Source organism: Octopus bimaculoides, chromosome 3 (assembly GCF_001194135.2).
Source record: "Octopus bimaculoides isolate UCB-OBI-ISO-001 chromosome 3, ASM119413v2, whole genome shotgun sequence".
NCBI classification, from domain to species: Eukaryota; Metazoa; Mollusca; class Cephalopoda; order Octopoda; family Octopodidae; genus Octopus; species Octopus bimaculoides.
The window spans coordinates 137,300,181-137,315,730 of NC_068983.1; the positions used below are offsets into that span (position 1 = coordinate 137,300,181).

Consider the following 15,550-nt stretch of genomic DNA (forward strand, 5'->3'; position numbering starts at 1 on the left):
TTTGGTAAATATACCACGATTTTCATTAGGGTGTTAGTGTTAGGGTTTATGTATCACTCTCTCCCCCCCTCTTTTACTCTTACTCTCTAAATTATATGTTGAGCGCATAATTACTGCACTGGAAAGTTCACATCGAAAAAATTCCATTGATGTAAACATTTTTAAATTCCGTTTACTTTGTGTGATTTAAGGGAGATTTGGCTGTTGTTTCTAGCAACTTTTATATTTCTTCCCTTCTACCTGTACACACAATCATTGACTACAATATAACTCATGTTCATCAATGTTTGGTAAATATACCACGATTTTCAATAGGGTGTTAGGGTTAGGGTTTAAGGTTAGGATTAGGGTTAGTGTTACGGTTTTAGGGTTAGGGTTAGGATTTTAAGGTTACGGTTAGGGTTTAGGGTTAGTGTTAGGTTTAGGGTTTTAGGGTTAGGGTTGGGTAATCGTGCGGGTGTTAATCTGAAAAATTACAGAAATGTGAAAATTACCGACCCTGCCATCTATTATAACTTTGTTGTTCTATTTAATGTATACATAGATTATGCCTCCAAACAAGAGAGTTTGCTGGGGAAAGAAAGCAACCAGTTTAAAATGACAGCAACAGACTGCAGCAATTCACCACATTCCAGAAGCTACTTTGAACATAATGCAAAGTGGTGCATCAACATATTCTACCTAATCTGATAGAATTATGGCAAAACTGTGTAGCAACAGATCGCCAGCAATTGCTTCATCAGAAATTGCCATCCTACCTCCTGCTAAAAGAGATTACCCTGCTATATATAATCAGGGCAGCGCAAAAAGTTTGTTTTGCACAAGCATTTCTACAGCCAATTAGACGGATGAAATTTACGTACGCTTAATAATGTTACGCAAAACAGCCTTCAGACTTTCCCTATTAATTTTATCGTCTTTTGAATTATGAACATATTTACATCATAAGGGTTTTTTCTTTTTAGTTGATTTTCACCTAGCAAGACTTATCGTAGATGGTGTAATAAGTCACACCCGGACAAGGTCGGGTTATACTGCTAGTATTTATATATATTAACGTAAATCCTAAAGATGCATACACACACACATATATACATACATTCGTTAGAATTAGATATCGGATAAACCGGTCGAAATCTGAATTAAGCGAGAGACTGACAATGTTGATTTACACCGCCATTTCACTATTAATGTTTCTCCTTGCAATTTCCTTTCGCATTTCTGGGATTAGATATCTTTCAGCCTCGTGATATACACGATGGCTTCAAGGGAAAGTAAGAAGCCAAGGAAAAAGCATGCTACTCTATCTGTGATCCAGAAACTGGAACTTATAAAGAAGTTAGAGGCTGGTGCTTCGGTGAGGAGTATTTGTACTCAGTATGGTATCAAAAAACAAACAGTTTCAGGCATACGCAAGGCTAAGGACAAACTTACTACATTTTCTTTGAAATATAATGTTGCTGCAAATTCTAAACTATCTGTTGGTGCAAGGAAGCGTATGAGAGTTGCAAAAGATTCAAATCTTGAGGAAGCTGTGACGAAGTGGTTTATCCATCAACGATCTTGTGGTAATAACGTCCGTGGTGTGGAAATCCAAAGTGCTGCTGTCAAGTTAGCTAGGGACATGGGCGTCGACAATTTTGTAGCTAGTGATGGGTGGTTATGGCGATTTAGAAATCGCCATGGAATGTGTAAAAAAATTACCACTGGAGAAGCAGGTAGCCCATCAACCGGGGAACTTACGGTATGAACTTTTTATTTAATTTTATGTATTAACGTTAAATAATTTTAAAAGCAGAATTTATACTTGCATAGTTATATATTCTTACAGTATGTACTCAAATTTTGCATATACTTCCAATATCATGTACGTATACAATATTAAATTCTACCATCGGTTAATTCGGACATTTGACTAAAACGGACATCCCCCCCCCCCCATTAGTTTGCTTCAATGAGGAGGAACTGTATATACAAGACACCCTTCAACTTTTAATATATGTTTATTTTTTTCATTCATTCAAAGCTGTTTATTCATTTTGTTGCTACTCAGCATTTCTCATTTGCATGCGTTCGTTCAGATGAGACATTTAGGGTTCGGTTTAGAAGTATCAGTGTTCGTTTCTTAAAGGGGTATGTTGTTAAGACTGAATGAACGCATGCACGCGGAAACTCGGAGTAGCCTTAGAGTGAATCATCAGTTTGGAATGTCAAAATATAGGTTAATACATACACGTACACGAATTTGATGCTATTTCTCTGTCGCCATATTTCAGTCGATGAAATAAATTTCCGGCGCCATTTTTTGGATTAAGTCGTCATAATTTTACACTCTGTAACTGTATTCACGACTTGCACAGAAAGAACGGAATTTTTTTCAAATAGGAGACGATTGATTTCAGTATAATGTATTCATTTTATTTACAAATTTAAAATTTACTCTTAATTTCAAACTGTCATTTTAAAGATTCGGTTACTTCGTTTGGTTACAAGCGGCCTAGGAAATAAACAGGGTTTCCAGAATGGAGCAAAACCCATATAACGGTATATGGATTCCTGTAACAGACGGTCACGACAAAGTGATGTACGAAGGATATATTTTCAATTATGAAAAAATGAGTAAAACAGATGAAGACACACGCTTTTACTCATGTTACAGAAAAAAATCGTTGCGTTGTAAAGCAAGGTTGCACATCTGTAACAACACAATAACAAAATTGCACAAGACTCACAACCACACTGAAGATTCGGCGAACATTGAGAAAAGTAGTAAGTTTAGAGCGGAAGGAGAGATGATACGAGCGATGGAATCACATGCAACAAGATTATCTGTCGCGAATAACAGTCACATTTCAACAATATCTGTCCCAGAAATACTGGCTATCACAAATTCTCCTGGATGTATAAGACAAAGAAACACGAACAAAGTAAGTATATTCACGTGTGTATGTGAAAGCGTTTGTTTACATGTGTTTAGAGAATGAATCTCGTCAACTGAATAACTCGATTTAAATCTGGCGGCCCATAATTCATCAATTACTTTTTTTCTCGACACCGATTTCGTGGACATAAATTCTGTTTCAAAAGATTTTGAAAAATATTACGAAGAAATTATTGTTCGCGCATCTCCGTATTGTAACTTGTGACAGTTATTTTTGTCAAGTATTGATAGACTGCTCTCGATTAAAAGTACACGTAAAAACGATCTTACTGCTGACTGTCTGCTAATAGCGGGAACGGTGTAGGATACGGAAGTTGCTTTCAAATATTCTAATTAGTAGTTGACAATAAGCAGTGAATAGTTCTTTTCATGCATTTTAACCTAGAACACTTGCGCTATCGACATTCATTATTCTATTACATTAATTGTGCGATATAGGTACCTTAAAAAGAAGAAAGATGTGAAAAATAAAAAGAAACTGATAACATGCTACTAGTCACTGGGAATAAATCGAACTGTTATGAAAACTGCGCTTATTTCGATATTAACACCTTAAGGGCCGGCGAAAAAAGTAACTGAAAGTAGTTGTTCAGTCCCAAGTCGTCTTTGATTGAATAGGTCTGTAACCAATATTTTTCCACTCGCCACCACCGTATCTTTTTATGAGTATGTAAGCTAAGCTATGCAATCTAATACGTTTTCTTTGTTAAGACTGTAGGATGATTTAAGAGAGATTTGGTTGTTATTCCTAGCAGTTCGGGCAACTGCAGAGAGCCCCTCGCGCTAACAAAACTCAGGACAATCGAACGAGTACAGGATTAAATCAAGAGCTCCTCAAGTTTGACATGTTTGGTATGATAGTAAACAAAGACCCGACGAGAAAGTTTTTATGGTTACTAGACTAGCTAGGAGGCGCAACCACATCCCCCTCATTAAACCCCAATTCTACTATTTTAAACGAAGGACAGATAACATGGTTCTAGATACATTAAATGTGAATAAAATACGGGATGGTCGTAGCTGGAACGTTTTTGATCATAGATCTGTTCGAATAACAACAAAGACGTGGAAAAAGTTTAGACAGTTTTACTTCTCAAAGATTCGCTGCATGAATTGACTATTTATCCATGTGCGTAATAATATAAATAATAAAAAAATGTATTTAATCTCCCCCTCTCTCTTTCATACACACACACAAATAAATTCTACATATTTTGTCTTCTATTGGCGGTGCTTTTAAGTTAGACATAGCCTGAGCCTAAACTCGCCCAAACCGAAGACACTGGGTGTTTTGGGTCTCATACAACACACATCCTCATCCAGGCAACCCAACCGAGGTTGATCAAGCCCAGCCCTATATCCAAGCGACCTCCTACTGACCCCACCGATCAGTGACCAGTTGTTCTTGATAGCTCTTCTGTTCATTCCTGTAATTATTAAATGCATAGAATTCCATAGGTATCCTTGACTGCCAACCACCACTGGCAAACACCCCAATATTGCGGCAGTCCTCCACTGTGTACTTGGTTCTCATCAGTTCTTGCGCCTTCCCCATTCGTCTATACCAGGGGTCAGATGACTGAGAGAATGACGAGAGCGAGCCGCATAACCATTTTCTTTAATACAATACATTGAATACACAACAAATAAAGACAACCAACATGTTTATTTACCAAAAAGTTATCAAAGAAGGTGACGTTAGCAATAAGATAGTTTTATCACACCCAGTGCGCACATATCCGAATCTCACAAACTAAGCAGCAAAAAAGGTTAATGAGATTTGTGAAAATGGTGTTTAGCTTTTAAGATATCAATATTTGCTTTGGAATTGTTGCATCCAACCAAGAGAATTGCTTTCAAATGTTCATCAGTCAACCTCGTTCGATGTGCTGACTTCACATACTTCATTTTTGAAAATGTTTGCTCACAGGCATAAGTTGTTCCAAACACGGATGAACTGACCTCGCAGGCCGTAGTTTGGTGACCCCTGGTCTATACTGTTGTCTTTACTTCTGTTAAAGAATTTGGACAAATTCCGTAGAATAGTCTCAGATTTTTTGGCATTTATTTGATTGATTAAGCGTGAATTTTTAAAACTTGATCTCTACTTGTTCAATATGCTTTTTTAATAAAAAGAGGGCTTTTCCGATATATCTACAGAAGTGTAGCCCCCCCCCCCACTTTGTTTCCTCATAACTTCCTGAAAAATGGAAATTTCTAATGAAATTTTCAACAAATACTTTTCAGGTGCTCTAGATTCCGATTATATCGGAATTTGTTGTGAAAATGTTTTTCAGAGAAGATGAGAGGAGTTTTGATAAGTCAATAATCTTGATTTTGTTTCCTCATAACTTTCAGAAAAATAGGTATATTTTTAGCAAAATTGTCTACAAATACCTATCAGATGGTGTAGGTTATGATTGTCTGGGAATTTAATTGATGACTGCATACAGATACATTCTGATTCACATCAAGTAATTTTTTCAAGATTTTAAGTTTCATTTCATAGATATGTGGTGTGTGTATGTATTGCGTGCCCATAAAATTTTTCTTTTGTTCTTTTCTTTTTTTTTTTTGGTCTCAAACTGCCGATACAATCATAATCTATGCCACCTGACAGGTACTCGTAGAAAATTTCACAAAAGAATAGGGAATGGGTCAAAATGAAGTGTTTTTTAGACAAAATATATTTTTTTACAAATGTTCACTACCTCACAAAAGCTATATCAGTAAAGCAAATGGTCTTCCCTAAATGCACTATAGCATAATCTGATCACTATTTCAGATAATTATTGCCATTCTCTTTGAGCATATATATAAAAGACTAATTTGGCTGGGGCAAAATGAGTAGGCCAAGATGATAAATTTGCCACTTCAGTTCTCAAAAAAAAAAAAAACAGACTCATACACATCACTATCCATCCCTAGACATCAGAAATGCGAAAATTAAATATCTAGGTCAAATGAAAGAAGATCAGGGGGAAATGGCACAAGATACGAAATTAACAAAACTTGACTAAATATTAAAAAAAAAAACTCTTCAGAAAATATTATCTATATCTTCTTCACGATCTGCTGGAGTGTCTTTTACCCCGTTTTAGACATCATATTTTGAAACTTGAAAAAAACCAAACTGGACATTAGTGTGAGGAAAAATTGATTTGGAATCCAACAGAGAAAAGAATATTGATTGTTAAACACCAAAAATTACAGTTAGGTCAAAGTTGAGGAAATATTTCTTGTAAAAAGAGGACTTGCCACCTGATTATGTTTCAGTCTCTCTCAACTTCAACAACTATGCTGACCAATTTTTACTCCTAAAGATGATGCAATATTTGCAATGTAATGATTTCTAATAGGTTAGGAGAAAATAACAAGAAATCAGAAGTTACTCATTTTACCCTGGTGCTAATTTTTTCTAACAGTTATGAAGAAACAAAGTCAATGGGAGGAGCACACATGTAGGTGTGTGGGTCTTCCAATTTTTTCTCTTTTTTTTTTTAGTATGACACATTCAAGATATCATCATCATTTAACGTCCATTGTACATGCTGGCATGGGTTGGATGGTCTGACTGGGCTGGCATGCTGAAAGGCTGCACCAGGCTCCAGTCTGATTTGGCATGGATTTCTATGGCTGAATGCCCTTCCTAATGCCAACCACTCCATGAGTGTAATGGGTGCTTTTACGTACCACCAGCACAGATGTATGTCATCATCATCATCGTTTAACATCTGCTTTCCATGCTAGCATGGGTTGGACGATTTGACTGAAGACCGGTAAACCAGGAGGCGACACCAGGCTCCAGTCTGATTTGGCAAAGTTTCTACAGCTGGATGCCCTTCCTAACACCAACCACTCCGAGAGTGTAGTGGGTGTTTTTATGTGCCACCGGCACGAAGGCCAGTCAGGAGGTACTGGCAACGGCCACGCTCGAAATGGTGTATTTTACGTGCCACCTGCACAGAAGCCAGTCCAGCGGTACTGGCAACGAACTCGTGCCAGATATATATATATTTATGTATTTATACATATATATCTAAAACGAACTCCATCAGTTACGATGATGAGGGTTCCAGTTGATCCAATCAACAGAATAGCCTGCTCATGAAACTGATGTGCAAGTGGCTGAGCATGCCACAAACATATGTACCCTTGATGTAGTTTTCAGAGAATGTCACAAGGCTGGCCCTTTGAAATAGGGTACTACTCATTTTTGCCAGCTGAGTGGACTGCAGCAATGTGAAATAGTGTCATGCTCAAGGACACAATCTGTTGCTCGGATTTGAACTCACAACCTTACAATCATGAGCTTAATACCCTAACCACTAAGCCACATGCCTTCACTGTATGTATGTATATATGCATACATACGTAGAGGGTGCAGTGAATAAATTGCCGTCTAAATTATGCAAAAATGAAAATAACACATCTCATTTTAACAGATATATTTACCAAAACTGCATATCTTGAAATACTAAACAGTAAATTTATTCAATAAAATCGCCATTGGCTTCAACCACGGCCTCCAGACGACTTTAGAATTTCCTGCAACTCTTCTAGACAGTCTCTTTGTTTAAGTTGGTGAATGCTGCCATATTCATCTTTAATGTTACAAGGAGTTTTGTTGGTCTCTCACTCAACTGCATCCCACACATAATAATCAAAGGGGTTGCAGTCTGGGGAGTTAGGTGGCCAGATGTTAGGGGTAATGTGGTCACAGAAATTATCTGATGGTCATTACTGGGTTCTCCTGCTTGTGTGGCATGGTGCAGAGTCCTGTTGCCAGATATAGGGTCTTCTAGCAGCCACCCCCTTGGCCAAGGGCAGCACTACCTCCTCCAGGCACTTGATGTAGGCTTCCATGTTGAGTCTGAGGCCGTTTGGGAAGATGAATGGAGGCATAACATCACCAACACTAGTGATCACTTCAAACACCATGATGTTGACTGGATGTTTGATTTTTATCACTCTTGGTACATGTTTTGGGGACACAGCAAGCCAATGGTTGTTCAGTGTGTGCACTATCTGATCCTAGCAGAAATTTTTCTCGTCTGAGAAAAATGAAAGCATGTTCAGTTGGAGGGGATGCTTGAGTTTGTTCAAAAGCTTCTTAGTGCAATCGTTCCTTTTGTTCTTGATGGCTTGGGGAAAAAATTGGCCCTTTCTCATCTTGTATGAGGAATATCAACTGTCTTTATGCACTACATGCCTGATAAGAAACTCAGACACTCCTGTTTCCCTGCCGATAAACTTGATTGAGATGCAGGAATTGTTGTCAATCTTGGCTTGGATCTCACCAACAAATTTAGTTCTTTTCTTATCAGAATGATCCGAGTGAGTTTTCTGAGCTGCCATACCTTCGTAATCACCATTGGGCTCATCCAACTCTTTCCAAATCCTCTTCACTGTTGTCAGAGTGACACCCAAACACTCTCAAATGTTCATAGAGCTTCTCGCATGAATGCTAAGCAGTACAGTATGTAGTTTCCAAATTTCTGGCAGAGTGAACTGCATCATGGTGCTGTTTTTCTCACAGACGGTGCCCAGCTCACCCTACAAAACAGTGTAGTTAAGAAACCAATGCATATGTGCGAAATTAAAAATATAAGATGGCAACAATTTACCCATTACACCCTATATATATATATATATATATATATATATATATTACAAATAAAAGGGTAAAGGATTAACAATTTATTAATAAATTAATAATTAATAATTTTTACCAAGCACTTTAGCTGTTATTTCTGAACTTCGGTATGTGGTGAAGCAACTGTTGCTGATCCCTTAATTATGTTTATATATGTGTGTATATATGTATATATGTATATATATATATATATATATATAGGTGTGATAAGAGGCTTCCTTTACAATCACTTGGTTCCAGGTTCAGCCTTATGAGTGGATTGTAGAAGTGAGAGTGCAGTTACATAATTTGGAAAGACATCTATGTGCACTGAGTTGGGAACAAATCAATGAAGGCACAAATATTAGGATGCATGTGTAGCTGGATGTGGGCTCTGCATGCACCAATGTAAGAACACTGATTCACCATCATCATCGTTGTTGTCGTTTAACATCCGCTTTCCATGCTGGCATGGTTGAACGGTTTGACTGAGAACTGGCAAGCTCCAATCTGGTTTGGCAAGGTTTCTACTGCTGGATGCCCTTCCTAACGCCAACCACTCCGAGAGTGTAGTGGGTGCTTTTACGTGCCACCGGCATGGGAGCCAGTCAGGCGGCACTGGCATCGCCCATGCTTGAATGGTGCTTTTATGTGCCAGTCAGGCTGCACTGGCATCAGCCACACTCAAATGGTAGCAAAGATTAAGTAATTAGTCTAAAACATGTAGCAAAAACAATGTTTTCTTCAGACAACACTTAAGCAGGAGACAGAAACACATGACCATGCATACACAAACTCATACGCATAGACACTGAAGCATGCACATATGCACACACATGCAACAAGATCTCAAGCAGACAGATGCGGCGAAGGTAAAGAATACGTACACCCGGTGGTTAGGTTTAGGGTTTTTGTTACGCCGAAAACCGGTTGTGTACGTATTCTTTACCTCCGCCGACAAATGCTGCCTCCGTAACAAACTAAGTCAAAAGTTAATGAAAAAGTTTCAAGTAGCAACGAAGAAACTTTGACAAACGAAAACAAAACAAATGACTTACTGTTTAGCCAAATTAAACAAACAATCAATTAGTTGGATATTTAACCAACTGACGAATTATAAAGAAGTGGAATTAAACCAGTGTGTGTGTGTTAATAATATTGGCATAAGGACTCTCCCTATATACAGCCCTTGTATTCTTTCGTTTTATAACGAAATGAAAGTGGAAAATTATCGTAAGCAATCGTCCTTAAAAAATTCAGATTTGTTTTAAACGGGAAAGAGGTTTCAGGATTTTTTAAGAATTCTTTTTTTAAAAAAATGTTGAAAACAGAATCCGAAGAAATTTTTGATTAAAAAAATGGTGGGGAGGGAAAGTGTGCTTTGCCTGTTCAAAACGCCCGCCTGGTCATTGCCGATTAGTGTCAGTATTTCCACTTTCATTTTCTGATTATAAAACGAAATATCACAGCTATTTGAAATCCCTCCGAGGTCGAACTTCGCCTTCCTCGTCTCTCAAAATGTATGTGACCTTGTCGCTGTATGAGAAAAAAATATCATTATACTGTTGCCATGACGTCAGTTTAATTCGTCACAGAACCACAAGAAGGAGGTAGTTCACCATAGTGATATCATAAGTTAGACACTCGAAAATTGTTCATCGGGAATCCCGAAGCCTCGGAAGCGTAAGTAAAGGGAGATAACTGTATTGTTGCTACGGAATGATTGTTATCACATGGTAACACTCATCAGGTGGCAGCACAGGTTACCAAAACAAAAAGAAGAAAATGGCAGGCGATTTGTAAAATGTTATCGTTAAACTGAATGAAATTATGAAAAATGTAATAAATGAAGATGATTTCTTACTCAATAAAAACAAGGTAGATCATTTATTTTTGTCATAGTTTATCCTTAAAAAGCTATTGAAAATTAGTAAAGAAGTTTCTGCTGTTGTCACATTTCTATCAGTTTTCATTAGATGAAAAACTGCTATTTGTCAGTGACATGTGTTTGTTAGGAAAAGTATGAGGGAGATAGAGAATGAGTAACCTGTTATGCATCGTTACACGTAATGTAGGTTGACTTGAAACGAAATGAATTGGTTAGCAACGCCTTTTTATTTTTTATATTTACTTTCACACTAATAGAAAACGGACTACATACACAAAATACTGTTCCTTCGTATTTTCCCTATATATATATATATATATATATATATATATATATATATACATACATACATACACACACACACACACACACACACACACACATACACACTCTTAGGCGCGCAATCTCATGGTCCCCGCTTTTCTTCTTATACATCCTCATATTCTCTCACACCAACACAATTTCCATCAGACGCCTACACAGACAAATATTATCTCTCACTACCTCTCTCATTTATTCACATACATACGTCAATGTTAAATCTGGATGGTATCGCTAGAAAATATCCATGCTGATAGAAAAGTGAAAATGTTCTACGAGAATTTGATTTTTTTTATTTTCCGGAGAGTAAAATAGCTAATAAAAGTGAACACCCAGTGAATAAATAATAAATGACACAGGCTGGAACTTTGCCTTCTTTTCTGTTTATGTAGGTGGCAATTTTCACTGAAATATTTTTGAAAAAAGATAGTTTTGGATCTATCGTGAAGATAAGCAGATCGATCGAAATAATGCCCCAACATTGCGTGGTTAGATTTTGTGATACCATTCAGTCTTCGAGTGCAGGATCCGGTACCAGTTTACATCGCTTTCCGAAGGATCCCGTTTTAAGGTCCAAATGGATCAATTTCGTTCAGACTGGGCGTAAAAACTGGGCACCATGTGTTTCATCTGCCATATGTTCTCTTCATTTCACCAGCGATGATTCTCTAGGGGTTTTAATGAAGAAATTCGGATGCCGCACACGCGTGTTCTTGAAGCCAGGAGCGATACCCACAATACAGTGCCCTAAAATGACATTGCAAACTTTTCAAAATTCACCCACCACACAATATGTTTTGAGCACAGAAAAGCCTACAGAGCAATGGCAGGATTTAGTAAGTCGTAAAGCGAAAAACGATAATATAGTCCTGCCCGGCAGAAATCCATTAGATCCAAAATTATTTGAAGGAAATTCTCTGGTAAGTGGTTACCGTTGTTAATATTAGCGTTTATATTTAAGACGACAGGCAAGGACTAGGTTGGCCTGTATTTAATTACGTCATAGAGAGTTCAAATTTGCTGGGATCAACTTTGTCATTAATCCCTTTTGAGTTGTTAGAATATGTGTCGGTTCCAGCTACTGAGATTTGTTCAATCGAACCTTCTCTTCGCCTACACAAATTAATATTTCATAAGTATTTTGTACTTTCGAAATATTAATTTCGTAACTCAAGACAGACAATCGAAATGAGCTGACTAAATATTGGTCTATATACAGTAAAGTTTTCAGATTGATCCCTAAGTTCTGAATTGTTCTGCCAAAATGTTTTATCTTTATTTGTCACATTTTGATAAAAATAAGTATCAATATTTCTCTCTCCCATAATAATGGGACCTTCTTCAGAATAAATCAATATATTATAGCTTCTTTAATTTATACGTAAGGGACTGGCTTAGCCTTTTCATCATTCTTATTCTATTGGTCCTAGAAAGTGACCACATACCAGTAATTTCTGTTAAGTATATCTTTCTAATTTGTGAGTTTTATCAATATAAGAAATCCTTATCCTTAGGATTGGGATATTTTACATCAATATAACAAAAATGATTTATTATATTAATTATTTGAAATGGCAAAATCAATAGAGCATTAACAAAATGCATTGTGATATTTGAAATGGCTCTTTACATTCAGGGTTCAAATCCTGCTCAAGTTAACTTGCATTCATTCTTCCAAGGTAAACAAAAAGAAAAATCAAATACTGAAGTTGATACAGTTGACCATTTCTTCCTTTTCACCAAATTTCTAGCCTTTTAGCAAATGCAAGTAATCATTGCAGAGCATTAGAAGAAATGTTGTGCAGTATTCCTTTCTGAGTTCATATCCCATCAAAGGTAACTTTATCTTTCATCTCTCCAGAACAATCAAATAAAGTACCAGTCAAGTACTTAGGGTCAATGTAATTGAGTGACTCCCTCCCCTCAAAAATTGCTGACCTTGTGCCTTAATTAGAAACCATTATTATTGGTAAAAATGGTTAGAGTGAATGACCCTTCTCTAAGTATGTGCCTGGAGAACAGGAGAGACAGCTCATACCTTTGGTGGTCAGAGTAATCTTGTATCTGTGGGGGTTACTTGATTGGCCCTAGTTGGAATTTTTCCTGTATCAGGAGGACTCCACTTTTCACACATACCTTGTAAACATTTCACTGTCTTTTCCATTTATTTCTCCTCATCCTTTATGCAAATCCCCACACAAATTGTTGTCTGTTCTTGTAATGTCTCCCTCATCTATGCTCCTGTGGTTAATAAAAGATATTATTATTAGTAAGGCAGTGAGCTGCCAGAATTGTTAACACAGACAAAATACTTAGTGGCACTTCACCCCTCTCTACATTCTGAGTTCAAATTCTGCCAAGGTCGACTTTCCTTTTCATCCAATCAGGATCAATGAGCACTGGGGTCAATATAATCAACTAGCCTCCTCCCCCAAATTTCAGGCCTTGTGCCAATAGTAGAAACGATTATTATTATTATTAATGTGACAGCATCATGACATGCTGAAAAAATGCTTTGCAGCATTTTTACTGGCTCTTTACATCCTCAGTTCAAATCCTGCTACGCTCAACTTTGCCTTTCTTCCTTTCAGGGTTGTTAAAATAAAATTCAAGTAATGGGGTCAATTAACTTGCCCACTCCTATCAAAATTGCTGGCCTTATGCCAAAATTAGAAAACATTTTTGTTTGTATTGTTGTTGCTTTGATTTAGATAAGCTATTCCAAGTCTCATTATTCCAAGTCACATACTTACAATTAAGATACTTGTAAAAGTTTTTTGTAATATTTTCAGGTCAACTGTTTTTCTTTGGGTGTGAGTTGTAGCCATGAGAACATTACTATTATTGTTATTATTATTATTATTATTATTATTAAGGCGGTGAGTTGGCAGCATCATTAGCACACTGAACGAAATGCTTTGTGGTATTTCACCCATTGCTCTATTCTGAGTTCAAAATCTACTGAGGTCGACTTTGCTTTTCATCTTTTCCGAGTGAATAAAATAAGTACCAGTTGAACACTGGGTCAATGTAATCGACTCATCCCCTCCCCCAAACTGCTGCCCTTGTGGCAAAATTTTAAACCATTATTATTATTATAATTAAGGTTGCAAGCTGGCAGAATCGTTAGCACACTATGAAATGCTTAGTGTTATTTCACCCATCGCTATGTTCTGAGTTCAAATTCTGCCAAGGTTGACTTTGCCTTTCATCCTTTTCAGGGTTGATGTAATCAACTGGTCCCCTCCCCACAATTTCAGGCCTTGTGCCTATATTAAAAAAGGTTATTATTATCAATCATTATTAAAGTGGCAAGCTTACAGGATTGTTAGCATGCTGGACGAAATACTACATGGTATTTTGCCTATTGCTCTGTTCTCAGTTCAAATTCAGCCCAGGTCGACTTTGTCTTTCATCCTTTCAGTGTTGATAAAATAAGTACTTGTTGAACATTAGAGTCGATGTAATCAACTTATCCCCTACCCCAAAATTGCTGCCCTTGTGGCAAAATTTGAAACCGTTATTATTAAGGTAGTGAGCTGGCAGAATCGTTAGCATGCCAGACAAAACGCTCATTGATATTTAGTTCAAATTCCACATTGGGGTCAATGTAATCGACTAGTCCCCTCCTCACAAATTTCAGCCCTTGTGCCTTTAGTAGAAAGGACTGTTATTATTATTAATGGTTGCTAATTTAGGCATGTACTCTACTTGTTTCAGTCATTTGACTGTGGCCATGCTGGAGCACTGCCTTTAGTCGAGCAAATCGACCCCAGGACTTATTCTTTGTAAGTCGAGTACTTATTCTGTCGGTCTCTTTTGCCAAACCGCTAAGTTACGGGGATGTAAACATACCAGCATTGGTTGTCAAGCGATGTTAGGGGGACAAACACAAGCATATACACACACATACATATATATATATATATATATATCATCATCATCGTTTAACGTCCGCTTTCCATGCTAGCATGGGTTGGACGATTTGACTGAGGACTGGCAAGCCAGAAGGCTGCACCAGGCTCCAATCTGATCTGTCAGAGTTTCTACAGCTGGATGCCTAACGCCAACCACTCCGAGAGTGTAGTGGGTGCTTTTACGTGCCACAGGCACGAGGGCCTGTCACACGGTACTGGCAACAGCCACACTCAAAATGGTGTTTTTTACGTGCTACCTGCATGGGAGCCAGTCCAGCAGCACTGGCAACGACCTTGCTCGAATGATTTTCTAATGTGCCACCAGCCCATGCTAGAAGGCAACGCTGGTAACGATTACACTCAAATGGTGCTATTTACGGACCACTAGCACGGAAGCCAGACAGCTGCTCTGGCTATGAACACACTTGGACAGTGCTGTTAGTGCTCCACTGGCGCAGGTGCCAGTCATCAAATATGGTTCAATTACAATTTTAATTTCATTTGCCCCAACAGGTCTTCGCAAGCAGAGTTTAGTGTCTAATGAAGGAGTGGTTGGCATGGGTGCCAGTCGTCGGATTTGGTTCGATTTTAATTTCAGATTTCAAATTCACTTGCCTCAACAGGTCTTCGCAAACAGAGTTTAGTGTCCAATGAAGTAAAGATAGGAATAAGTGAGCTGGCTATACTTCTGGCAGAGGCCACAGATTATATATATATATATGTATATATATATACGACGGGCTTCTTTCAGCTTCCATCTCCCAGATCCACTCACAAGGCTTTGGTCAACCCGAGGCTATAGTAGAAAACACTTGCCCAAGGTGCCACGCAGTGGGACTGAACCCGGA

At 37.8% G+C, this 15,550-nt stretch overlaps 1 protein-coding gene across 8 annotated transcripts in view; it reads left to right on the forward strand.

Annotated features, from left to right (window-relative positions):
• LOC106877732 (uncharacterized) overlaps nt 1–15,550 on the forward strand; it is a 195,289-nt gene that overhangs the window by 17,898 nt on the left and 161,841 nt on the right. Inside the window, exon 1 of one of the 8 annotated variants that reach the window (XM_014926709.2) lies at nt 1,244–1,744. The exons of 4 other annotated variants lie outside the window; for them this stretch is intronic. In XM_014926709.2, the coding sequence (XP_014782195.1) occupies nt 1,259–1,744 (486 nt within the window). In that variant the 5' untranslated portion in view covers nt 1,244–1,258. Of the gene's footprint in view, nt 1–1,243; nt 1,745–2,507; nt 2,928–10,391; nt 10,455–11,053; nt 11,706–15,550 lie in introns of those variants that run through there. 3 more of the 8 variants (XM_014926712.2, XM_014926738.2, XM_052966569.1) reach the window with 3 other exon arrangements.